Source organism: Electrophorus electricus, chromosome 10, assembly GCF_041902795.1.
Source record: "Electrophorus electricus isolate QZ-2024a chromosome 10, ASM4190279v1, whole genome shotgun sequence".
NCBI lineage: Eukaryota > Metazoa > Chordata > Actinopteri > Gymnotiformes > Gymnotidae > Electrophorus > Electrophorus electricus.
Genome location: NC_137506.1, coordinates 20,536,678 through 20,563,276, shown reverse-complemented (window position 1 = coordinate 20,563,276; position 26,599 = coordinate 20,536,678). Strand labels below are relative to the sequence as shown.

The following is a 26,599-nucleotide window of genomic DNA, read 5'->3' as shown; positions in this document are numbered from 1 at the left end:
CTTTGCAGGTAGATAGCACTGTGCACAAGGAAGCATACCAAAGGCTACACCCTCTTCATCTAGGCTTCAACACCTTTTTGTATCCAACCTACAATTAGCATACCTGACAGGCAGAGTTCTTCATGGACCAGGCCCGCAGTAATAGTTCACAACACTGTGATCAGGTGACGGAGCTGTAAACTCGACACTTCTGACGAGCGAGGCTAGCCTGTGGGCTCACTCTTCTCCGCACTGGACAAGCAAAGCTGACTGGCTTTTTTCCTGTCGTTACGTGAGACCTCTTACCTCCAAAGGGACGAAATGCCATACAGAGAGCTGTGTATGTAAAGATTTGAACTGGGTGGAGGTGGAAAATAAATGTGCAGCAAAACAAGAACTTGGTACATGTCTTCCACACGGAGGGCAGACACTGTCAAAGCTATAAGTCCCATATTCTCAGAAATGTCTACAGATATGACATTCATAGTAGAGCAAACCTTCTTAAAATGAATTGTCTAAGTCATTTGAAAGAAGAAATCTTCCAGAGCATTTAACACTTCATTGTGCTTGGTTTAAACAGACTGACAAGGTTAAACAGACTGATGAGAGTGCATAATGGAGAGTGCACAATACAATGCAACCTCTGACTGGCATCACAGCTAGACCACTTTTATAAAGCAGCACCACCTTAACACATTTACCACCTTAAACAATTTACCACCTTAAATCAAAGAAGTCCAAGTTAAATAAACAATAAAACTGTCTCGGTAATATAGCAATGCATAAATCTATTTACTTATTTTAGAAATAGACAATACAATATACTTTAAAATCTTCAGGGTTACTTCAGATTACTCTAGTATTGTTTTAAAATTATGATTTTTAAATAACCACAACAAAAAAAACCTCTGTTGGAAGTTTGTTGGTAGACATATCTGAGGTAAACATCCTGTGGCCCTGTGTTTGGTATGTTTTGCTGTGTGATCAACACAGGAAATGCATGAACATCCATATTTGTGGCATGAGAAAGCAGACTGACTTCCAGAACTCTGCATACTCAGAAGGATAGAAGCATGTTGTCTGAAAATGTCAAAGATGGTCATTGTATTTCTAATAAGGGGGAGATATCTACTAGAGCCACTATATTTGAGATTTATATCTCATAATGGAAAATTAAACTGTGGAAGAAAATCTCTTTTAATTTATCTGAATAGAAGAGCATTTATGCCCCAATACAAGTATGTTTTGAGAAGCACATAAAGAGTAGATTAATATCTGAACTTTACATTATATTTATACTTTGAAGGCTGGTTTCCCAGACATGAATTAAACCTAGCTTTGGACTGTCATGATGTGACAAACATAAACCATTGTTTTGTTTTGTTCTGTTTTTATCTACATATAGGTCAAGTCTGGGTGTCAGAAACTGGCCCTTAAACTACTTAAATGGTGATGCAGACAGCAACACAACATAATGTTCCAAACGGCAGTATGTCTTTAAGAATCAGTTGGTTCTGCCTATCATAAACTAAGGTTTGTGGCTTTAACTGTACCCTAAGCCAGAGAAACACAAAGAAACATCTCATATAACATACCGTCACTATGACAACCAAGCAGAGTCATTTGGTTTGATTTCATAGGTTCCACACAGAAGAGATCCAAAAACCCTTACATAATTTGCCACTAAATTTGCTTTGGCCTCATAGCCCTTTGGAAAATAGTCATATCATCACTGTCTTATGCAAATTTGTCAAAGTTTGTCCAGTATAGCCAAGAGCCTAATAAAACCTATCTATTCTTTCCATTTAATAGGGAACGCTTTATTTCAATGAGATTATCTAAGTAAAATAAAGTTGACTATACACTACATCACAGATTTGCATAGATTAAGAATTGCTCAAATTAAAGTAATTGTATTCGTTGCCTTCAGCGCACAGTAAGCAGATTCAGATGTATTGATTTGCTGTCATTCTATGCAACTTTACATATGGATCCCACTAGATAAACATCAGAGCAGGGTTGTTGATTTCAAAGGCACTGCTTTTTTTAAAGTTGCTATTCATTTGGCTTTGTCGGACCACTTCCGCTCCGCAGTTCTGAGACCACACAAATTATCAGAAGCCAAGACTAAAAAAACGAAAGGAAATCTATTCCTTTTAAATGCTCTCTCTCTCTCTCTCTCTCTCTCTCTCTCTCTCGTTTATAAAAATGTTTACGTAATGGTCACCATGGGTTGTCTAGAAACATAAAAATTAAAAGTAGCCTGTCTGGTTAACATGACTGTCTGCTGGATGGAAGACACTTAGTGTGCCCCAGAGTTGTCGCGTGCATCACCATGTCGCCTTCTTCTCGCGCTTTCCCCATTCTGCCTGCATGGGGAAACTTCTTTTTGGAACTGATGGGACTATTTGAAAGTAACTATTAGGAAAATCTTATCGTTCCTGAAACTAGCAAATATGATCATGAGGACACTAAGGAACCTACTTTATATAGGTAAAAGGACAAGTAATGTCAGTCATTTTAAATATTTTACTGTTCGTTAACTATGCTTTATTTGCGCTTTATCGCGGAAGGATTTCAGCGGAGCAATGAGGTCAATGCTTCCGCCCAGTTTTCCGATGTGCATTGCCTGAGTTGAAAATGGAGTTCGTGTAGAACAGATCCTCTGAACTTCCCGAGGAGATTCTATTAATCTAATCTTTTGCATGTTTTTTCTTTCCTTTTTGTGAATTTTAAGTTAAAAAAAGATACTGAATTTGTGTTCGATCTTCATGAGTCTGTCAATGATATCATATATATATATGTATATATATATGTGATACGTGTGTATATACATATATATATATATATATATATATATATATATATATGTGTGTGTGTATATATATATATATATATATATATATATATATATGTATATATAGCGGAAGCCACGGTGTTTTCTATTTTCAAGTGTTGGCTAAAACTAAGTTTGCGAGGCAGTAGCTCGATCGCTAGCTAACCGGTTACAAAATTGTTCGGAATTGTATATTTTTGTACACTTTCACGATTAAGACATACTTGGAATTTGTCGATCTTCACAGAAGGGGATAATGAGGATGGACACTTGGTTACAGATGGATTTCACTCATTGGGAAGATACAAATCAGTGGTTGCGGTTACTGTTCTTATTCTGAATTCGCTTGTGGGAGCCTCGAAGCATGCACCGCTGTAACGTTAGACAGTTGTTTTATGAATAACTGCCTTCTGATGCGAACAAAAATGGTGAATTTTGCGGTGTATTTCCCCGCCTTGACTGCGTCGTCGATGCTACTTCCAGGATTTGGATCCCCGTGAGAAAAAATGAGCGAAGATTCAGCAAATCCAAACAACGAGTGAGTATCTGCACAATTCCTGAGCTATTGGACCCAATGATGCCTGCTCGATCTTCTGATTGTACGGGATGACCGTCTACATGATTTGGGGATTAGATTTGCTAGCTGTGTATTCGTTACAAGCTACTGCGGGAAGATGACGGGATCAGGACATTTACTGAGCCAGTTTGATGAATTAGACAAGGCGATGTAATACTTCACGACCATCATTATAGGTTAGTTAACGCTATAACCTCAGTGACGCTAGTCTAGTAATTCAGCAAAGAACGTTTTGTATGTCTGTGTATGATAATCATTTGGAATTAAAAAAAACCTACGTACTTTAGTTTGAAGGCCTGTTTCAGCTCTCACGTAAGCATCTGAAAAATCCACGAGTCCAGATGGGCTGTGTATGGATCATATTCACCTGGTTTCTTTGCAGTGCAGTTACACGACGTTCACGCATAAATCCGAGAAGTTAGTACCGAAGAAACCCATCAAGTATTAGAAATATCAAATTTATAATATTAACCATGTAGCTGTTACCAGTGACAATATAATGGATTTTGATAAATACTTAGCGAGCATTATCGCGTTGAACCGTAGAAAAGTTGCAAAAAAATGACACCATAAGTACAAATACAGCGATTAGAACCCTTCTGTAAATGCCTTTCTGCCCTAGCTAAATATAACATTGTAGCTCACGGTGTACCATATTTGCTGTTGTCTGCACAAAGAGATTTATTTCAACAAATATGTTGTTATTCAGGTTTTCGTGTAATCCAGGGTATTTATTTTTGTTTGCGTGTTCATTACCGCAATGTCAGGCTCAAAGAAGCTATGGACGCCATATTTTTCTCAATCACTCTCATTTGCATATCACAATCCTCATTCATAAAAATGCCAAAATGACAGCTTCTGGCCCCTGAATTGGTCTTAATCTGAAGTATAGGAGAGCGTATTTGCCATTTAATATAAGAAAAAGTGGCGTTATTTTTGTGTTGGCATTATTTTTCACTGCATATCCATGTTTTTTTAATGGGCTGATCGCTTGCGAGCGCTTGTTGACAGTCACTGAGAGAATCTGCTCGGGAGGTGCTGCGACCACGTGACCGCCTCCATTCATAAAGTACCTGGGTGCTCATTCACACTCAGCTGTACTGTACACTGTGTCTCCAAACAGAACAGAGGTTCAAACCAAGATTATAGCTAGCATACTTGTCACATGACAAATACGTTTGGCACATCTTATAAATCTATATAACCTTTATCATTTTAGCTCAGGGTTTGGTGGCTGCGCTAAATTACGACATGCTCACTACAGATTTTTCTTTGCCTTATATATCATTGAAACGCCAATTTTCTCTCGCGATTTTTCTCATGTATCAGATCCATTGATAGATTGTAGGAAGTCTTTGTCCTTAAACTAGTCATGCGTTTCCACAAATATTATGTAAGTTGCTTTTGCTGTTGTCGTTTTTTTTTTATTTTTTGTTTTTTTTTCGTCTGATGAAGTATAGGTCAGACTGTGATGGGGTTTATAGATTTTTGGATGTTGCTCTCACACTGGAATGATATGTTGATGTCTTTTGTTTTTCTTGCATGGTTAAGACTCTCTGGTACCATGGCTTCTGCACAATGCCTGTTGAGATGGGAATAAAAAGAGGAAAAGCAAGATGTCATCATTTAAAATATTTCCTCTTCTTTGATATAAATAAAACTCACCTTTTATGACTGTTCTTTGAGTGAAAGATGAGTGATATCGCAAGGCAACTACAGTGTACTGTGTCATGACAATGCATACCTCAGTGAGAATACCTCAGTGTGTTTTGCATTTGTGAGGACATTCTGTCTCATCTGTGACGCAGTGTTCATTTCGCTACCTCCCTAAACGTACATATACAAGATCTGCAAAAGCCAAATGAACCAAATTATTCTCTTTATCATATCATAAAAGTGTACATTTTCTGTGCATTATTTTAATACAGCAAATTGTGTAAGCGTGCGTGCTTGTGCATGCACGTGTGTTTGTTCGAGCGTGTGTATGTGTGTGTGCGTTGCTATGTTTGGTAACCACTGGTAACTGTTACATTTAGGAGCCATATACTAAGTGAGGGTGTGCTTTAATTTTTTTTCCATATATAAATACACATTTATATATTTTTCTTCTTTGCAAGAAGTTGAGATCACAGGATCACAACTTCATGCTCAAAAAGATTAATCTTAGATTGTAATCTTAGATATAGCATATTTGCAAACATTGTTTTGGAATTATTTTAGGCATAGCACAGTTAATTATGTGATGAATCAGTCAGTCACAGGTGGAATTGGTAATGACTCTAAAATGGCAATAGAGTAAGTAGTTTAACTTGGTTTACAGTAGAAAAGCATGGGATTTAGCAAAGAGGTTTGCAGTTTAGAACTTTGATTGAACAATACACCATTGAGATTTAGTAAACTAATTATCGAAGTTTAGTAAAGTCTTATCCCTGGTTATTCAGAAATGAAGGCTGTGTGCCATATGAGTAAAACTGGCTTACTGGTAGAAATTCCTGCTGCTCTATGGATTTACCAATATCCTTTATTACTATGAAAGTGTCTGATATTTTCTGTGGTGCAGTAGCCATATAAGAACTACTGAAATGTTTTGATATTTAGTACTGGCAGAGATGGTTCAGAGGGGTCCAGTTTTGCTGTCTGTATTATGTGCATGGAGAACTATGACCCTTGATGACCCCACAGGCTAAAATGTAGGTTAATCTGAGTGTTGGGTCAAAGGCCACAAAATAACTAGTAATGCATGGATGATGTGCACATGGTCTCATTCACTGTGCGTTATTAATATGTATCATCTATTGGGCCAAGCAAAAAGCCGCAAATTGCGAATTATTGATTCAGTGCGTTGGTGTAACAGTATTTGCAAGAAATTAAAGTGTTGTGGCTGAAACAGCAAAAATACTCAGATACGCTACAGGTTCCAACATAATACATGCTTGTTGTTGCTGTTGTCTTACATCACTGTCCAAAGGATTGTTACATATTTTAAAGCCAAAGTTTTGCCTTGGTGTACAAGATGAATAATACATTTGTAGATCAAGTTACCAGTCTAAATCTATAAGTTATGTTAAGGATTGATGACATGCCTTGTATGCTGTCAGCTTATGGTAATGCTACCAACTGTCTATTCATGCTGCCACTGAGTATCAGAAACTTTGCAGTTCTCTTAAAAATGCTCATAGATTATCATGTTCTGTATTAATGCAAGCTTTAACTATCAATTGGGGGGAATTGGGTTAAGTACTAGTGATGTAGGATAGGGAAAATGTATTGCACAACAGCAAGACTGAGTTAGATTTGTAACTCAAACTTAAGTCCCACATTTAACAAGCACTAATGAGAGCCTCAAAATTGAGCCCTTAATGAACATCTTAATTGAAACTGATATTTTTGCAGACTTTGCAGTGAAGATATTAAGATATGAAGATATTTATGACTCAGATCTAGAGTTTTTAAATGTCTTGGTTATTCATCTAATAAAATGTAAATGCTGTTGCAAACTGAGGCTGGCCTGTGAAGAGCACAGCACAGCAAGAGTGTTTCCCAGCACTTTAGAAATAAATTAGCCCTTTTCCCCTTTATTTTGAAAGTTTGTATTGCTCATAGATTTTAGGATAGCTTGGGTTTAGGAGGGGACTCTAATATATGAAAGTGTACAATAAAACCAGTTCTAGATACCGAAGTAGTTGCCACTTTGCCCTTAATGTAGACACTTCAGACATCAGGCTTTGTTGACTTTGTGCTTTATTGATATCCTTGGTACTTCACCCATAATCTACAAATGTCAGACAGTAGGGTGTGTCCTGGACAAGCATCCTTCCTCAGGACACTTTTTATACACACAGAGTGTTTGTTTCACACCATAGTTTAATTTGGCAACATCTGTACTTCCTGTGACAGTGGTTTTGACAACTCTGCTGACTGAATGAACAGAAATGTTTCTCACCGAGAGGCTGGATGCACTTTTGCTCAGGGCTGATTATAAGATAATTAGATTATTATGTTTTTTCCATTCACCAGTCACATTAGAGTTAGGATTTATGTAAGGCTTCCAAGTGGTGCACTAGTAAAGCAAACTGTGCCTCCTGGACTCCACAGAGAGGCCCAGAGGGGGCTGCAGATTGCAGATCACATTCTCTTTATAAAGTGATGGACTGATTTAACAGGGTGATCAGGTGGGGTAAACGTTTAATGGTAAGCGCTCTCCTCAAAGCATGGTGCAACACTGGCCATTGTGTCAGGACTGGTGGCCCAAAGACGTTATGGGAGCAGAGGGCACACACCTTCAGAAAGGATATGCATCTTTTTGAAATTCCGGATTTATAGTACAATACATGGAGAGACTAATGAGGTGAATGTTATCCTGTTGTTACAATATTGTATTCTGATTAGTGTTGTGTTTCAGGCTTGAAGCATTTTATTTGAATCGGTGAGGTTTGAGGAAGGGAGGGCTTCCTGGTCAAAAGGAAGTTCTGCAGGCTTGTTGTTTGTTCTTATGGTCAAACCTAAAGACGTGAACCAGTTCCCTCACGTCGCTCTCGTTTCCTTTTATTATTTCAGGAACAGAGCAAAGAAAGAACGCCTGTCACATGCCTAGAATATAATTTCTTAAATGCTACTATGTTAGCTTAATCATACTTAGCCTTAAACCTTTCCCCCAGCTACCTCACCTTTTGTGTTATTAAACCAATAAACTACCACTACTTGTGCATTGTTTCTTTGTTTTGGAGGTTGGCATTTGATGACATCACATTTGAGAAGTACTGTGTTATCTTATAGAGTGACATCAAACATGCTGAACTTCCTTTAAAGGCATATACGCGCATAGGCTTGGGCTTGATTAAGGCCTTGCCTCGCTGGCTGGGGGCCGCAGCTGTGCTAAGGCTGCTCCTTCCTATGAGGCCACAGGCGTAACAGGTTACAGATGTAAATCCAAAACCTTGTGCTTTTGATTCAGTCTCTACACTCTTTGAAAGCAAGAAGGATAAAATGTCCGTGCCTCCCTGTGTGTGTGTAGTGAGTGGATGTGGTTAGGTGTCTGCAAAAAGGAGATTTTTGTATATGTACATGGTTTCCAAGAGAATATTGTCTTGCATACACAGTGGAGACCCAAGAACCAGTAGCAGCTGTTATTTAAAACTTTACATGATAAGAAAAAAATGACATACTATAATTAAGGATCAACTGCTCTTATTTTACATTTATTTCTTCCAGAATAAACTGCATATATGATGCTTACAGTGGCTGAAACAAGTTCAGCATACAAATGCATTTGTGCTTATAATGAATTGTTCAATGAATGAATAGCATGATAACATGGACATACTGAAACTGTAATGTAAATCTCTCTGATGGAGACCTACCACCAGTCAAGCCTGCATATTAAAATGAGAGCAGCCCCCAGAACAGATTTAGTAGTGAGTCAGGTTCCCTGGAAGAATGACTTCTCATCAGTGAGCTTGCCAGGTTTCGAGAGGTCCTGTGATTTGACATGCTGAATCGCTCCAATTTCAACCTTGTTCGAGCCTGAATTCACAGTACCTTGCAGAAACATGGCGAACAGAGGTGTGCTTGCTAGAGCATGGAGGCACTGTACTAAGTCTCAGCAGCTGCAGTTGGGCCTGACTGCCTTATGCATTCTACAGGCCTGGTTCAGGCAGGAAGTGACCGTGAAGGAGCTGTTGAATTACTGACATAAGTAAGAAAATAAAGAGCAGAGTTCACTGAGTCATACTGATGAAACAACCCTGGAGAAGAGACAAAAGGGGAGGCACATTTGTATTCTTTAACCCTTTGCCTCGTGGCAGGTGGGCCTGCCCCTGTGATTCCCCTGTCCAGGTGGTTCCCCTGTCAGATGGTTCTCCTGTGATGGTAGTTCTCCTCCTATTATGGTGGCTCATTTTGCCGATTTGCCCTGACGGGTAGAGCAGCATCCCAAGAGAGCCCTCCAACATCAAAGCTCCCGGGCGCACTGCCGCACTCCAGATTTGCGGTTCTGCTTTTTCTGCAAGCGTAGTGCAAGGTTTTAATTTTCCAAATGCTTGCGGTTTAAATTAAGATCATCTCAATATGTGGCTTGATTGATGCTTGAGAATAGTTCTCTGCTTTTGGTGCACAGACGGGAGGACTTGATTTCTCATGTTGCCGCGGCGCTGAGCACCAGAAGGCTGACACTGAGGTTGCTTTCCAAAAGGATGGGTTCATTTTGCTGTGAGACAAAAAGTGGATGGCGCCATACCCTGAGCACTGGGCTGGGTTCTTCACTCCTTTTGGTAGTCCTGTTTGGGATTTATTACAGCATCAAATGGGACGTGTTGGTGTAAATCATGGAACTCACTTGTACGCATTTTTTCAATCTCTTAATGCACTTATATTACATCATAGGGCTGATTTACTCAGTTCCAAACTTTAGCAATTCAAGGTGAGCTCGTGGCGTTTCCTCTTTTCCCATGTGTCCAGGCTTCAGGCTAAATAATATAGCCTTGCTTTCTTCTTAGAACACTATAGATACTATTTAAATTGAAGCTCTGGTTTGTTAAACTCATTAGGTAATATAATTCCTCTGTCATTTAAAAAAAAAAACTTGTCAGAATTAGTTTTTTATGTGTTTGCGTATACCGTTTATATATGGCTTGTCAGTAGTAATTGAGAACAGGCATTAGTAAATATACCGACCATTTGTGTCCAGCTAAACCATGTGTAGACTCCATAGCCAATAGGACATATATGCACATGGGTTCACATATGTTTAGAAGCATGGTGTCAATAATTGCAAAAAGGATAAATTAAAGAATCACAGATATGCAGGGCAAGTTAGCATAATTTATAATACATAAAGATGATTCTTGGTGATTTTCTTGCAATGTGTGCATACCTGAAAATGGCCAGTAAGAAAAGATTGTTTTAGCTTTTCATTGGTTTTGTGGCAGTGGTGGCCTGGCCATACACAGGCTTTTAGACACACAGAAGCCCAAAAACTGAGCTTTCTATGGGGGTTCAGGAGCATAGAGACCACTGATATCTAATCATCCAGTCAAGAGAGGTCAGTGTTTGTTGGCCTTCAACCATGTATATGTAGTTTATGAAATTACATGAATTATTCTGTATGAGTGTTGATTGACAATATGCAATCTTACATTCCAAACATGGCCATAAATAAGGAATGTTTCAATGATTATTTAGCATTGATGTTACCTTTCTATCAAATGCCACGCAATCCTTATGTGCCAACTCGTGCAAATGTTATTTGCCTCTGCTAGGATAATCTTGCAACGAAAAAAAAAAAAAATAGGGGTCTCTCATTTTAGCATGCATGTCAACGCTTTGCACAAATAGAAATGAAAGAAAATACTTTCAAGAGAAAAGTTCATTTTGACATCGGATAACTATCAGACTGTTAATCCATCCACCCACTGGAAGCTAGCTAGTTAATTCATTAACAAGAAACATCATGATAGCTGGCTAGCACTTTGGGCACAGCCGACATCTAGGGTGAATGGCACTGAACTAAGCAGTCCACTAATAAAATTCTAGTTACCTGTATCACTCTTTGGTGGATTGAGTTGCCTGTACAGTTTGTTGAAACAATCAGAACTGCAGTGTTGAGTAAACATTTTGTAGTAATGACAAGATCTTTTACTCCTCACAGTACAGAAATGATGCCGGTGATCAGATGAGAAAGTTTGTTATCTTGGTGTTGTCTTTGCAGCAGCAAAGGGAGTTATTTTTAGGCAATTATTTCACATCTTTTATTATATACACCTCTGAAAAAATACTGAGGTCCAGACTTCAGTGACTTCAACAGGGTGGTAGTGGGGCCATATGTTATATAATGATGTCCTATAATGGTAATCAAAGCAGTCATAAGCAAGGCCCTTCCTTCAGAATTATTGTTGGTGTGATATTGCTTTTTGGTTAAAGTACCTGCTTAATGTGTGTACATGTTTAACCACATTTGTTTCATTCATAAATTTTCCAGTCTTACAATGCTCTGAGAACAGTTCTCAAATTACACATAAATACATTTACAGGCCATACATTGGATTAACAATACTTTTTTAAAAGCTTATCTTTGATTAAATCCAATATTGATCCAAATAGATATACTAGTAGTCAATAAAACAATTTGAGTATTACTCTTTTCAGGGCTGTTCTACTCTTTTGAGGTACTTTTGGTCTAAAATAAATTACATACAACAAGGAATTAATAACCAAAACTGAGCAAAATACAGATTTATGTATATAATTAACCACATATACAAGTAAATGTAACTAGTCAGGTACTACCTAACTCTCCTCTTATTTAGTGTTGCATCTTGGAGGCTGTTCCCTCAGGTCTCTCTCAAATCTCTTGCTGTAATAAATTAATTCTTGGCTTGGTATAGTAGCTAGTCCTTTAACCATTGTGTTATAGTATTTGTTTGCACTATTTCTACTATAGTAGGAAAGGGGAACCATTGGCAGGACTAGATGGACCTCAGTGTCTTGACATGGTAATCTATGGTAAGTAAGCAGTATAGTTAGTTAAATGATCCACAAACATCCACATATTGGCTTCACTGAGAGGTGTCTTTTGAAGAGCACTTAACAAAGTCTGCATTTCCACAGGCCTTGTGGAGCTTGACCCCTCTACTGAGAACCTTCCTCTTCCTCACTCTGAATAGGAGTGAGGAAAGCTTTCAGTGATGTCTTCTAAGTTACCAACTGTGTAGTTTTGACATGTAAAAGTTTACATTTGCGGAAGTACTTGCAATAATACTCCATTTATTGCCAAGTCTCTAATTTGCATCTCAGCATACAGATTTGTTCTTCAGAATGTTTATATCATTATTTAACAGGTCAGTAAGATGTTGTCACCAAGATAGGATATGGTTTCTTTTGGTCTTCCAAATCACGATTGTCTGAGTTTGAAATATCATTTATTTACTCTGAGGGCAAATTATTCAGCCAGTTCTTCTCCACTCTTCTTCTTTTTTTCTTTTTTTTTCCCCCAGCGAAGGAAGCAGGCCAGCGGAACCTAACAGGCCTCCTTTGGTTCAGCACAGGAAAGAGGGGTGACATTTTTCCCTTTCTGATGCTAATGAACAGAGGAGCTTTTCCAGCTTTTGCTTGCAGAGCGTGTCTCCCCTGCAGCATGCTCCACTGCCTGGACATTGTGAGAGCACAAAAATCCGGCCCTGCTATCCAATAACGTGAAATTTCAGCAGAGAACCGGCCATTGTGTGAATTTAGGGGGAGTTGGAGGGAGGCGGGGCCGGTGGTGGTGGTGGTTGGGGAGGGGGTTTGGTGTTGGCTTGGCAGGAACCCAGGTCTCAGGCCACATCCTACCACTCTCCACCTCCCCATTTGTCAGTGCAGGAAATGGCTGCCCCTGGATCCCCCAGCCTCCTGTTTGGGGCCTTGGAGGGAGGGTGTCTCTCACACACTTCTTCACATAGCGCCTCCTAGGCTGCTTGATTTAGCACATGGTTGTGAAGTCCCAGACCAACCACTCTCTGACTGCAGTAACCCTAAGATCACCGTGTTGTGTTTGTCATTTCATTTCCTGTATTATTAGTGGAAATTATGGATATCGGTATTACCGGAACAAGTTCTTCAGTCAGGCAATGGTTGGAGCATCCACAAACGGCTGCGGGTTGAAATTGCTGGTGTGTTCAGGGTTTCTAAGATGAACTTGAGCCTTGCCAAAGCTGTGCATTCCTGTTGATCACAGTGGATTTCTCTCTCACTCTCACTCACTCACTCACTCACTCACACACACACACACACACACACACACACACACACACACACACACACACACACACACACACACACACACACACACACACACACACACCAAAAGTTGCAATTAATGAAACTTCAAATTCTGACCTTTTTTTTGATTCCTCATAATGCCTGTATTTTCACTGCATTTCCCATAATTCCAGTTCAGCCGGTTTACTAATTTTTATTTCCATTTCCATCTTCCTTTTTTTGTGCTGTTTATTTAGAATTCAGCCTGTTTTATGGTTCCTAAAGGACAGTGTGCATTGTGCCTGAAAAATCAGAGAGTCTTCTTTCTTCATCACTCAGATGATTTGAGTATGTGACCCTATTAACTCAGTCTGGAGCAAGCCCGTCATGAGCTCAGTAAGACTTCTCTGAAGCCCAAACTCCAGCTCATGCTTTTGTCCTCCAGGGTTTTTTTTTTCCCCGGAAAGGAAATCAGTCATCCAGCAGACTGATTTGGGCTCTTAGCTGATCTGCTTCCGTCTCAACTCTGCTCTCTCTGTGAGGGGGCAGAGAACCCAACCTTTGCCTCTGTGCTCATTAATGTGTGGGTCTGATTCTGACTTTACTGCTGACGGTGTGAATGTGAGACTGTGCGAGACTGTGGGTGTGACTGTGTGTGTGGGTGTGTTTGTGAGACTGTGTGTGTGTGCGTGCGAGAGAGAGAGGGTGATTAGTGTGTGCTTGTGCATTTGTGTAGAGTGAAGTGGAGTGGAGTGAAGGTGGAGTGGTGGTGATAGTTGGGTAGTAGGGAGGTCACACTTTTTTTTTTTTTTCTTTTTTTTTTCTTTCTTTTTTTTTTAAACACTTCCTTTTTTAAAGGAAGTGCAGTGCTTCCCATTACAAGTCTCTCTACTGCTCTTTGTTCTCTAGAGCTTGATTTCTTTTTTGAAGTGCTTTAAAAGACAATAGTAGTGTATATTTTTATGGAATATATTTCGATTCATTGTGTGCACAAGTGGCATGTCAGGGATTTGAAAAGAGTTCAAATAGATAGAAAGATTTTTAAACTCATCTAGGTGTTTCAGCACCTGTCAGCCAAGCCTCCCATATTTACCAATTTCCACTTCTCATATTGTGCTTTTTTTAATCATACCACTTATTTTTACCTCTTTTTTATGATGGTAGTTGGTTATATAATTGCCTTCTGGTTGTAGTGACATAAGGTATCCTTTAAAAGGTTAACTTTTAATTATGTTATTTCATTAGTGTGCATCTTAGTTTCATCATTTTTCTTATCTTCTTAATTAACAGGAAACTGGAAAATTGTGCAAAACTACATAATGGAACTGACAGGATTGAGTTTAGGACTCATTCTCAAATTGCATGAGAATTAAATTTTTTTTTTCCCCAAAAACAAATTTCGTGTTTTGTTTTGGAAATGAATAAAGGTCTTGCCTGCATTTACAGAGGTGATCCACTTCAGGAAAGTCCCTGTTAAAAAGCCTCAAGTCACAGGCCTGAGAGGACCATTTTTAAAATGGTGCTGTTGTCCTTTTAATATGTTACCAGGATCCATGACGAGCCACGTGTGTAAAACAATGACCTTTGTCATTTCTGCACTCACTATGATGTAATGTTATCTGATAGAAGAAGCTGTAGATAGCAGAGTAACAGTGGCTTCTTACAACCTGCAGGAGGTGAAAGGTCAAGGGCCCCATGAGGCTGGCCACGTCACACACTGCTCCTTGGCGAAAGGTTCACTGGCTTCTCTTGCCTCACAGTACACCATATGAAACAGATTTGATTGGTCAGGTCTTTTTATATGCATCACCATATATAGCTCAAACTATTAATTATTAGCTAACTTTAAAATCCTCTTACATGTATCTAGCATTGTGGAGTGTGGACAGGTTGTATTTAAAAAATGGTTAAAATAGAGTTCTTTTTCTCTATTCATTAAAGAGGGACTAATTTATTTGTGTTCATTTCATGTGGTCTGTGCCTGATTTGATCACACTTGTGATAGAGCTTCTTTCTGAAGGCTTGTTGCATACTCGTCCTTTGTGTTTCATAGCACTCACGAAGCTCGTGTCACATCTCACCGTTCCTCTGTGTCGGTGCTGCGGCCCCTGATGCCCCTGTGTTCCCGCATGTCTTTGCCTCCACAGTGACAGTTATGCGCGTGTGCGAGCAGTGGTCATGACTCGCGATGACTCCAGCGGCGGGTGGTTGCCCCTGGGAGGTGGAGGCCTCAGCTGCGTGTCAGTCCACAGAGTCAGCCGCCCGGACGCCGACAGCCCCGCTGCCACCGATTACCTCATCCAGGGGGAGCGGCTCAAAGACAAATTGGTAAGAGCCCATTCCTCGGAGCCCCCAACAACTCCCAACCCCGCCCCTGCCCCAGCAAGATATGGCCTTCCGGTCTTTTGCAAGGACTTGCGAGGTCATCGTCACAGGAAGTGGCTGCTTGGCAATGGGCCACAGTGCAGGTAGCTGAAAATAGTAGCTCTCTGCATGATGCACAGTGACGTCCTCAGTAACGGAGACAAAGCGTTCGCAGGAAGAGATTGGGGGAGTTCAGTGTGCTTAGCCAATCGCAGAACAGATTGAAGAGTTCAAACCCTTATCTTTATATATGAACCTAAAAAGTCTTAATGAAGATCAGGACATTTGAACATTTGAACAGTTATCAGTCGAGAGAAGAATTATTGTCTGCATTTCTGGGACTTTTTTTTCCCCTATTGTCAAAAAACTGTAGAGTCACAGCATCCGAGCCCATGTGCATGTTATTAAAGTCTTCACGTGCATCTTCCAATCATTAAAGAAAATCATTTGTCATTGATGACATTAATAACACCAGCAGTGTCTCTGCTCATCTGCTCAGACAGTTAAATATATAATAGGGGAAACGTACTATGTACTGTGGTTAAATGATTCTACTTCAAAGCCCATTAGTAATTTGGCCATTAGCTGCCTGTTAATTAGAGGTGTTTTAACTATGTTCTCTAAAGACTGAAGCTGAATTGGGTCCGCAGTGTAGTGAGAGCCTGTAGGTGGGCAGGAGAAGAACAGGAAGACCAGAGAGCGTGAGAGAGATGGCAGTGACTGGTGTTGGAGGGGATCTGCCTACAGGCGTAGCCATGCAGCACACAGTGTTCTGATGAGTCAGCACAGGCTGGATATAGTCCACCAGTGCGCCTGTGTTCTCGTTCTCCTCAAGCACGTTACGGACGGCCTTTCATCTGCCTCCCAATTACACTGCCATTCGTAAAGCAGGGGTAGAGGTGGGTGGTTCTCAGGCTGCGATCCTAGCTATTACCAGGTAGGAATAATTTAATCGGTGCAGCTTTTGACTGGTAATGGAAGCATATGTGGCTCTGTAGTGGTTAGGGTGGCTGCTGTTTTTGTAGACAAAGGGAGGTTGCGCTGGCCTGCTGAGGAAGATGGGGCTTCGGCTGCACACTTCCCACTCCGAAGGCAGGCAAGGTGGGGCAGAGGCGCCACCCCTTTGTGCCAAAATGTTTGCGAGAAGATGATGTTTTGTAAAGGAATATTGCACTTTGAGAGGACAACGGTGCGCTAATAAACTTTAATTGCTCATAAAAGCACTGCTTTCATTCAAAACATGCTCCATAATGCTATTTGCATTCAAAACTCACACATGCAAAACACATGCTACATTAAGAACTTGAAAACTTGCTAACCATTCTACATTTGAAACACTTACATGCCCACGAGTTATGTTTAGCTCAATTCCACAAATCTCTCAAAATGCTGTTTGTGCCAAAACTCAAGCCAATCAATATATTTCATGTCAATCAATTGCACATTGGTTTACTAATACAATGAGTGATGACTGATGGAAATACACGAGCAAACAATTGTCTCCCTGGTGCTTTGCATTCTTTGTCAGGAAGGAGAGGACACAGCAGGTAAATTAGTGACTTGCTTGTGATTTACCCATCACATCTAGCTAGCTACATTAATATAGCCAGTTAGCTAAAGAAATAATGTGACCATATTGCTGTTTAATTGTTGATAACCTAGTTTCATCATCTTGCTAGCTAATTGGCTATAATAATGTAGCTAGATTAGCTGGTTACTAGTCACAACTAGTGATTTCTGTGCCTTGAAAATCGATGTAGAGCGTCACCAGGAGCAAGAGCTGGGTAGTTATTAAAGCTTAATGAGGCTGGTCATTAAGGCTTGTTAAGGCTGGTTATTAAGTCTTGATGGTTTTCTGCCTGAACTCGAAATTCCAGCAACTGTAGCTAGATATGCTACATATAATAATGTTTTAGCATTTTCTTTTGAAGATGCTACAAATTATACACAATGACCGGCTAGTTTTCTGCATGAATTCAAATGCTGTGTAACTTGTCTTGCGTGTATGATGATCCCAACTCTTGACGTTTTATAATTTTATTGCTCTATACCAATTTACAGTTTTAAAAAGAGATAAATAGTTACGTAAACGTTTTGTGTGCATTGATTGCTGTTTGCTTTGTCCTCAATATATCGTTATAGTTTCAGCAAGCTGACATGGAGTCAGAAGGCCCAGCAAATGTGGAGGAAGGAGTGGTTGTTCCCAGCATTCCCTGCCCTCTGTCCCAGGACCAACTTGCTGTACTTTAGAGTACATTAATCCACTGGCTGAATCGGAGACATTTGGTCACAACATCTCTTTGGATGTACATGAGTCTATTTCTACTGTTTCTGCTTCTACATTAAAATATGAAAAAAGCATTATTTATTAAGTGCTGTCACATCAATACTCTGGTGACCATATGGATGGTGTTTTAATGTCTTTGTAATGGTTCTTCTGATCTTCCTGGATTACTTTCAACTGTTCCAAGCAAGATCATCTTTTCCAATCCATTGTTTCTTCTATTAATGGGTCTTAAATAAGAAAGTTTCAGTGTGGTTCTATGGGCTTTCAGTAAAGAGAGTTTTTAATTAAGTCATCATGCAAATTATTTAAGTGTGTTTTCTTAATCTAATCCAAGGGTGTCCAGGATATTGAGTATTGATATTGATTAACTTGGCCCCTACTCATAATGTTTTTTGTTTTTTGTTTTTTTTTAAGAGTATGCCTATACTTCTTATCCAAATGGACTGATGCTTAAAAAATTGGCAGCAAAGAGATTTTCCCCTTATATTTATAACATTCATAAAGATGTGCTTGATAGTGTTAACCAATATATATGATGATCATGCACAGGAACAATGAGAAGGATTATGATTATGTCTAAAAAGAAGTGTAGTTTTATTTATAGTAAACAAGCACACCCTACAAGCTTTGCTGCTTCCGAGATGTCTAAGGTCTGCACACATTCATATTTTTTCTCCAGCGTTCAACACAGCTATGAGAATCAACTCCTCTCTTAATCCATATTTACACGGGATTCACTTTAGCTGGGGTGGCGGAGTAATGTAATTTTACTTCAGGCCGTCTGTAAAATTTATGACTGATTCTTATGGGATAAGAGATTTTTGGCATAAATTACTGAGATGGGGGGGCTATTCGATTTATGTTCTTGTGTCACCTCCAAAAAAGTGCATAATACGTGGATTCCTCTGTCCCCAACTAGAAACTTCTGTGGCATCCTACAATTCAGTTAAAAGCCATTGACATTAAAACTCGGTGTAAGTGTCTCCAAGAAAATATTGCCTATTAACATGGTTATTACCTATGCTGAATAAATATTTGTGCCATGCACAACGAATCTAAATCCCCCCCCCCCGAGCACCTCAATACATAGCCATATAGCTAGCTAGCTAGCAAATGTCAAAAAGATTACAAGCATATAAACTCTCTACCAAGGCAACAAACATTTAAAAAACTGTCATGATTGGTTCAGTAATAAGAACCCCCACAACACATGTGACTGGCTGGAGTTTTGGCACAAACATTGCAGTATTTTATATCAGGCATATGTAAAATGAGAGAGATTTGTTGAACTGAACGCAATCATAGTTTGCCAACATGCAAGAGTTTCAAGTGCAGAGAGCATTGCTGAGTAAGTTTTCAAGTTTTGAATGGAGCCCAAGTGTTTTGCATGTATGAGTTTTGAATGGAAATAACATTGCAGAGCAGGTTTTCAAGTTTTGAATGAAAGGGTTTTTTTTTGAGAAATTTAAGTTTATTAAAGCACTGTTGTCCTCTCAATGTGTTATATATATATATATATATATATATATATATATATATATATATATATATATATATATATATATATATATGAGCAATTTAAGTTTATTAGCTCTATGCTCAGAGCACCATTGTTCTCTGAAAATGTCATTTTTCTTTTATAACATAATTTTCTAATAATATAATCTTATCTCTAATATTTTGGCACACACACTACTGAAGAAAAAGCCAGCCCTGATAGCAAAACTCTCTCTCGTTCTCTGTCTCCCTTTCTTTCTCTCTTTCCCCTCTCTGTCTCTTTCCCTCTCTATTTCTCTGACTATCCTCAGATAACCCCCACCCCCATGCCACAAATCAGCACTGGGTCCACCATGAGAACGCCACACACCACCCGGAATATTCCATTCATGTCTCTGTCCAAGCTCCTCTTCCTTTCATCTCTCTCTTTGCCTTTGGTTCATGTCGTGCTCTCCTGCCTGCCTTCCCATGTTTGTGTCCTCCCCCACTGTTTGCTTATCCTCATTTCGCTCACCTTTATGCTCCTCCCACGCCGCACCCCACCCTGCCCCACCATTCCGTCCCACTCCTGCAGGAATGGGCTGGTGAATGGTGACCTCTCATATAAGGGTCATGCTTACTCTGCTTGGTTTGCAGTCACCCGACTCCCTGCAGCTCTACTCAGTCTCAGCTCTGATAGTCTCAGCCCCTGGTCCTGCTGTGAGACTGGGCAAACGCTCTATTGCCTGCTGTTCAGAAACACACCACACATATCAAGCATGACATCAATTGTAAGCCTATAGTATAGAGAAATGCAACATTTAGCGGCCAGTGAAGATGAAAACTATGAGGTAGGTAAGTTAGGACTATGTTTGTTTGCTGCATGTATAAAGGACCATTTATGAGTCATGTATTCCCCATGCTCTCTGTACTATTCTTCTATACTTTTTTGTTTTGTTTTCTCAATGTCTCTGTCCCTTCCCCTCTCTCTGTCTCTCTCTCCTTCCTTCTCACCTCTTGCACTCAAACCCTTGGGACTAATGGGTATCTCTCATTTCATTTCATCTGCTCACAGGAAAGCCAGGAGCTCAGTGAAAGGACCTTATTATTAATGCTCTTTTAAGCACTTCTTTTAAGCACTCTCACTTCTCCATGACTGAATGAGTTCTGTCTTGGGGACAAAGAGCATACACCAGATGTAGGCCTAGAGAAAATGCATATTTCCTAAATAAATATAATGATGGACAAATATGTGACTTCCATCCTCACACTCACCTCACACAATACTAACATGACTCCTTATAACAGTTTGTATTTTCAACCCTAAGGAAAGCACAGGTTTTTTGCTGGTGTTCATTTAATTCCCTTTGGAGTTTCTCATTCTGACTGTTTTTATTCCTGTCAGGTTGTGCTGGAATGTAACATAAAGAAGGACCTGGTCTATAACAAAGTCAACCCCATCTTCCACCACTGGAGGATCGACAACAAGAAGTTTGGGCTTACGTTCCAGAGTCCGGCCGATGCCCGGGCCTTCGACCGCGGGGTACGGCGTGCCATGGAGGACATAAAGCAAGGTGGGATGTGCCATCACTACCGCTCTGCCAGGCTTCCCTGAAGCACTCTCGGTCTTCTCCAACCTTGTCTCTAATGCTCTCTCAGACTTCTCTCTACATTTGAATAAAATAGCTAGAGTGAGACATAGGTCTGTTAACAGTAACCAAAGCTTTGTTTCTCTGTCTCTGCTTCTGTGTGCCTATTGGGCCCATGTAAAAAAAAAATTCTAGCTTGCCAGAGTTAATGAGATCAAGTAGGTATTACAAACCAGTGTTTATCCGATTGAAGTGGTGAGCTTGTGAGCTTTATTTTAGATTAGTTTGATATAATCACCTAAAGTACAGGCAGAACAGCAGAGAGAGAGCAACATGAGCTGGACTGGAGGAGAATTTTGGACCAAATATCAGAGGCAGTATGCAGAGCAGGCAGATTACTCCAGACCCTGTGTCCCAGAACTATATGCTGGCCTCTTCATCTGGGCTGTAGAGCTCTGCTGACCCAGGGCTTCAGTGGGCCTGAAAGATGCCCAGGCTTCATAACCTTCAGAACCCTGCACTTGTACACAGCTGTGTCCAGCACACCAAGCCCAGTGCACAGTGGCTTGTCATATCAGCTGAACACTAATTACTGCCGCTCAAGGCATGTGTTTGTAAGTAACTGCACCACTCTCCAGTTCAGGTGGAACATTCTAGATGAGCAGGAGCGGAGCACACTCAGCAGATGGGGCGGGCCACTGTTGTGATGTAGTGCACAGGCACGTTACGTAACGCCTCGCACAGGTTCCTCTGTATTCCTGCTGCATCGCTCCACTGCCCGGACCGCAGTGTGTCGGCTATGCAGGGCTCTGTTGCTATGGCAACTGGGCACATGGCTCATCCAGCACTCTGGCCTGGCACTGGCAGAGCTGAGCTGTAGGAAGCTCAAAGCCATTCTGATCTCTGCTGCGTTCTCTTCGTCTCTCTCTCTCTCTCTCTCTCTCTCTCTCTCTCTCTCCCCCCCCCCCACCCGCTGGTCTCCCTTTGTCTGACAATCACAATGCAGGTTTTGAGTGCTCCTCTCAGAACTGGTTAAGTAGGGAGAGAAACATTTGTTCTAACTTCTCGCACCTGCAACAGTCTCTGTTCTTTCCCCACAGCTGCACGAGCCCCCAACCCTTTCTCACCTTCGTTACTGTGCTGTCTGGCCATTTGGTTTTTTTCCCCCCAAGACATTGTCTCTTTTAATAGGACATAGTCATTTCAGATGTTAGCATGTGAATGATGTGAGTGTTTAGAGTTGCCCTACTCCTATTAAACCTGTATAACATGTCCTTTTGAAAATGTTTGATGTTTGGAATTGCTTGTGGAACTGCTGGCAGTGTGTTCCTCTGGGCTCAGCCATGTCAGTCTAGTCCAGGATTGGAGTGACCTGCCAGGCCCGAGTACTGAACTCACTTTATCCACTCTTCTCTTCCTCTGAAGGCTGTCCGGTGTACGGGGACTCTGACATGGCTGAAGATGGGCTGCAGGTGAGTGGCAACACCCAAAGAAAGACCCTGCCCAGTAGCCGTTTCCAAGTAACCTGAGCGGGCATTTCAGACATGGCGGAGGGCAAGCACCTGACGCCCCTGTGCCATCTGGCGTCCGTTCGGCATGGCCAGTGTCTGATCAAGAACACAGCATCCTCCGTTAGCAAATGTTGCGTGAAATGAAAAGCAGGCACCTGGTGTGGCAGAAGCTTGTAGCAGTCAACAGATCTGTGACTCAGTTTCACAAATGCGTGGTGACGAGATCTCTCCAAGTGGACATAATCGGCTCTCTCTAGTGCCTTCTTTCCTCATAGACTAGATGGGGGCTCTAGCTCAGAGTGTCATGTTGGAGAAAACCATTTTGCTTCTTTTGGGTCTGCACAGCTGTTATCTTTGGCTCCTTCTGACCGTATGAGTGCTCAGTTTGCTGGTCCTGAAGAGTGAAATGTTAGTTGTGTAATTTTATACACTTGAAGAAACAAATGATGATTAACAAACTGATGTATTTGTTTTTTCAAGTTTCACTTTTTCCACATTTTGTGGTTAAACCGTTAGAAAAAGTGAATGTGTTTAGTGGAGTTTTGTTATGGAAAGAGAGGATCCTTTAAAAAGTCTTTTAAGAGAAGTATTTAAATGGTGGATCTTTGCTGTTTAAATGATCAGAGAATACTGTCTATGCTTAAAACTGAACAGCTGTTACAAAACGTTCTCCAATAGAGTGCAGTCAGCCCTGTAGGAGTGATCTTTTTCTGTGCTCAGAGTTCGCTAAAGGTGAGACTTCATCTTTTTCAAAACCCTATTGGCAATGTATACTTTGCAACTTAATCACAGATTTGTTGCCACAGGCAGTTATGCTTGAAGCAGTGCAGAGCAGAGTTCTGGAATGAACCACAAGCTTTCCAGCATCTCTTTAAAACACAGTAAGGAAATTTACAATTTTAGGATTTGGATTTTAATATTTTATTTGATCTGTTAGCGATTTTGAACATTCTACAAGTGTGTTTGCACATTTTGGCAATTTGCTGTGTCACCATCATTCACCATTCAGGAAATCAGATCCATTCATAGAGAAAAGACCTGAACCGTGTGAATCCTGCTCTGAGTACCTGAGCTTGGTGACGCTTCAGGTCCAATGACACTGCTGTTGCTAGGCGGCAGGGGAGGAGAGGAGGGATGCAGTGAGCCACTGAGGATGTAGCCATGGTGATTCGCTAGGCGAGTGCTAGGGTTACAGACACAGGACACAGCACAACACTTAGTCACTCACACTCCACAGTGGAGCGGCTAGCTCGCAGCCTCCACAGCAACACGGAAACATTCAAAACAAGTTCACTTTGGTTAGTGTTTCTTACACATTTATCAAAGCACCAACCTACTGGTCTAGCAGGTGGCTTTTCTGTAATGGGTGGCTTTTCTGTAATGTGTCTCTCACTGAAATTTTTTTTTCTATCTATATTTAACAGATCTTGCCTTTTCTTGCTTGATTTCTAGTTTGCCTCAGAGTCTTTTGAAAACATGTCTCAATGTTTGATGTGCTACTTAAGGAGAAATAATTGCAAAACTTGGTATGCTCTTCCAGAATACAGAGAGCACAGATAAGATTAATTGCTCTCTTGTTTTGATGGAAATGCTTTAAGATTTGGCTGCTGGGAATTGAGTACACTTTCCTGGTGTGATTGCAGCCATGTTAGCTTGAGCCAAGAATTTGTTTGCAGTCTCCTCTCCCTCCCTCAAGTAAGGAAGTTGTGTACAGGAAAATCATCTTGTGGTGAGGCAATAATCTTGCTCTTGCCAAATGTCATTGAGTAAATTTTCTCTTTATAAAAATTTAAATGGGGCAATTTGTCTTTATATTATAATTGCTAATATTATTGTCAGTATATTCTTGTAGAGCAGCAGATATTTTAGCTGGGAATGATTATTTAAATATTTTTCATCGGTCTATACTTTACTTTTTCACTTCAAGACTATTAAAAGATGTACTTTGAGGCAAAGCCCTCCAGCTGTTTTATGGTTTCAAGAATAGGTGGGACCTCAAGAGTGGGCGATATTTTGTGTGACTTTGTGTTTGATAATAAGTCTGCTTATAAGCAGACCCATATAAACACCTTCCAAATTAATATGGAGACCTTCTGAGGAAGGCAGCCTGCAGGGATGTGGTTTTCGTTAGAGGTTTTGAGTCCTGCAGAAGAAAAGAAAGAGAGAGTGATGGAGGTAAGGAGTGAGAGAGAGGGGGCTCTTTTGCTGTGCTTATCTCCCACAGACCTCGGTGGGCAGATCACAACTAGATTTGCCCCTACGTTTGCTCGGGATCCGGCTGCTCTGCAGTGAGGGCTTTAAAAGGAGCTCCGAGTCTGGTTCTCATTTCGACTGCTTAACTCTCCTCCCTTCCTCCCACCCGACACACACACTCGCCTGCAAGCACGCACACACACACACACACACACACACACACACAGCTGTCATCTGGCTTTTTAAGTTCTGGCCTACGTTTCTCCAGCTGGGACTGGTTTATGACATTCCCGCAGTCGAGCTGCTGCCTGTGCACTCGCTCGCTCACACATACACATGCCTGCACCATTTTCTGCTCTCCATCTCTCTCTTCACTCCCATTTTGGCCTTCATGCTGTCTGAACGTGTGTGAGTGTGTGTGTGTGTGTGTGTGTGTGTGTGTGTGTGTGTGTGAGTGTGTGAGTGTGTGAGTGTGTGAGTGAGTGAGTGAGTGAGTGAGTGAGTGTGTTTGTGTGAGTGTGTGTGTGTGTGTGCACCCTCTTTTACTTGTGCGTCAGGGGGAAAAAGAAGAAAAAGAGAGGGAGAGGGAAAGAAAAAAAAAAGTCAAAGGAAGCATCTCTTAGCAACCACAGGACAGTAATTATTGTAGCAGCAGCTGAGAGCAAACCAGATATGTGCTGTGCCGTAAAACACTGGCCTGGGCTCCTTTACACACTGCACTGATTTACCAGCGCTCAAACACTGGCCTGGGCTCCTTTACACACTGCACTGATTAACCAACGCTCAAACACTGGCCTGGGCTCCTTTACACACTGCACTGATTTACCAGTGCTCAAACACTGGCCTGGGCTCCTTTACACACTGCATCGATTAACCAGTGCTTAAACACTGGCCTGGGGTCCTTTACACACTGCACAGATTTACCAGCGCTCAAACACTGGCCTGGGCTCCTTTACACACTGCATTGATTAACCAACGCTCAAACACTGGCCTGGGCTCCTTTACACACTGCACTGATTAACCAACGCTCAAACACTGGCCTGGGCTCCTTTACACACTGCACTGATTAACCAACGCTCAAACACTGGCCTGGGCTCCTTTACACACTGCACTGATTAACCAACGCTCAAACACTGGCCTGGGCTCCTTTACACACTGCACTGATTTACCAGTGCTCAAACACTGGCCTGGGCTCCTTTACACACTGCATCGATTAACCAGTGCTTAAACACTGGCCTGGGGTCCTTTACACACTGCACAGATTTACCAGCGCTCAAACACTGGCCTGGGCTCCTTTACACACTGCATTGATTAACCAGCGCTTAAACACTGGCCTGGGCTCCTTTACACACTGCACTGATTAACCAGTGCTCAAACACTGGCCTGGGCTCCTTTACACACTGCACTGATTTACCAGTGCTCAAACACTGGCCTGGATTCCTTTACACACTGCACTGATTAACCAATGCTCAAACACTGGCCTGGATTCCTTTACACACTGCACTGATTTACCAGCGCTCAAACACTGGCCTGGGCTCCTTTACACACTGCACTGATTAACCAGTGCTCAAACACTGGCCTGGATTCCTTTACACACTGCACTGATTAACCAGTGCTCAAACACTGGCCTGGATTCCTTTACACACTGCACTGATTTACCAGCGCTCAAACACTGGCCTGGGCTCCTTTACACTACACACTTATTAACTGGTTCCAGCTGCCTCCTCCACATGCATAGGGGAGAAAATCCTGGACGTGGGCATGCAGGTGGGTGGCTGTGTGTCCACACGTGTGAAGGTGAGGGAGGGAGGGAGGGAGGGGGAGGGAGGGAGGGAGGGAGTGGGAGAGGGAGAGGGAGAGGGAGGGAGGGAGGGAGGGAGTGGGAGAGGGAGAGGGAGGGAGGGAGGGGGAGGGAGGGAGGGAGGGAGTGGGAGAGAGTGGGAGAGGGAGAGGGAGAGGGAGGGAGGGAGAGGGAGAGGGAGGGAGGGAGGGAGGGGGGAGTGGGAGAGGGAGGGAGGGAGGGGGTGGGAGGGACTGGGGATGGTAGAGTGAGGA

General features: G+C 41.4%; 1 protein-coding gene across 4 annotated transcripts in view; it reads left to right on the top strand.

The window, feature by feature from the left end:
- The first annotated feature begins 2,247 nt into the window (after nucleotides 1-2,247).
- The window catches only part of spred1 (sprouty related EVH1 domain containing 1), a 29,851-nt gene continuing 5,499 nt past the window's right edge, over nucleotides 2,248-26,599 (top strand). The window contains exons 1-5 of one of the 4 annotated variants that reach the window (XM_081722097.1): nucleotides 2,248-3,353; nucleotides 4,944-5,687; nucleotides 15,272-15,452; nucleotides 20,657-20,825; nucleotides 22,266-22,312. In XM_081722097.1, coding sequence (XP_081578223.1) covers nucleotides 5,635-5,687; nucleotides 15,272-15,452; nucleotides 20,657-20,825; nucleotides 22,266-22,312 — 450 coding nt within the window. In that variant the 5' untranslated portion in view covers nucleotides 2,248-3,353; nucleotides 4,944-5,634. Of the gene's footprint in view, nucleotides 4,786-4,943; nucleotides 5,688-15,271; nucleotides 15,453-20,656; nucleotides 20,826-22,265; nucleotides 22,313-26,599 lie in introns of all 4 variants that reach the window. The other 3 variants (XM_081722096.1, XM_081722099.1, XM_027011629.3) reach the window with 3 other exon arrangements.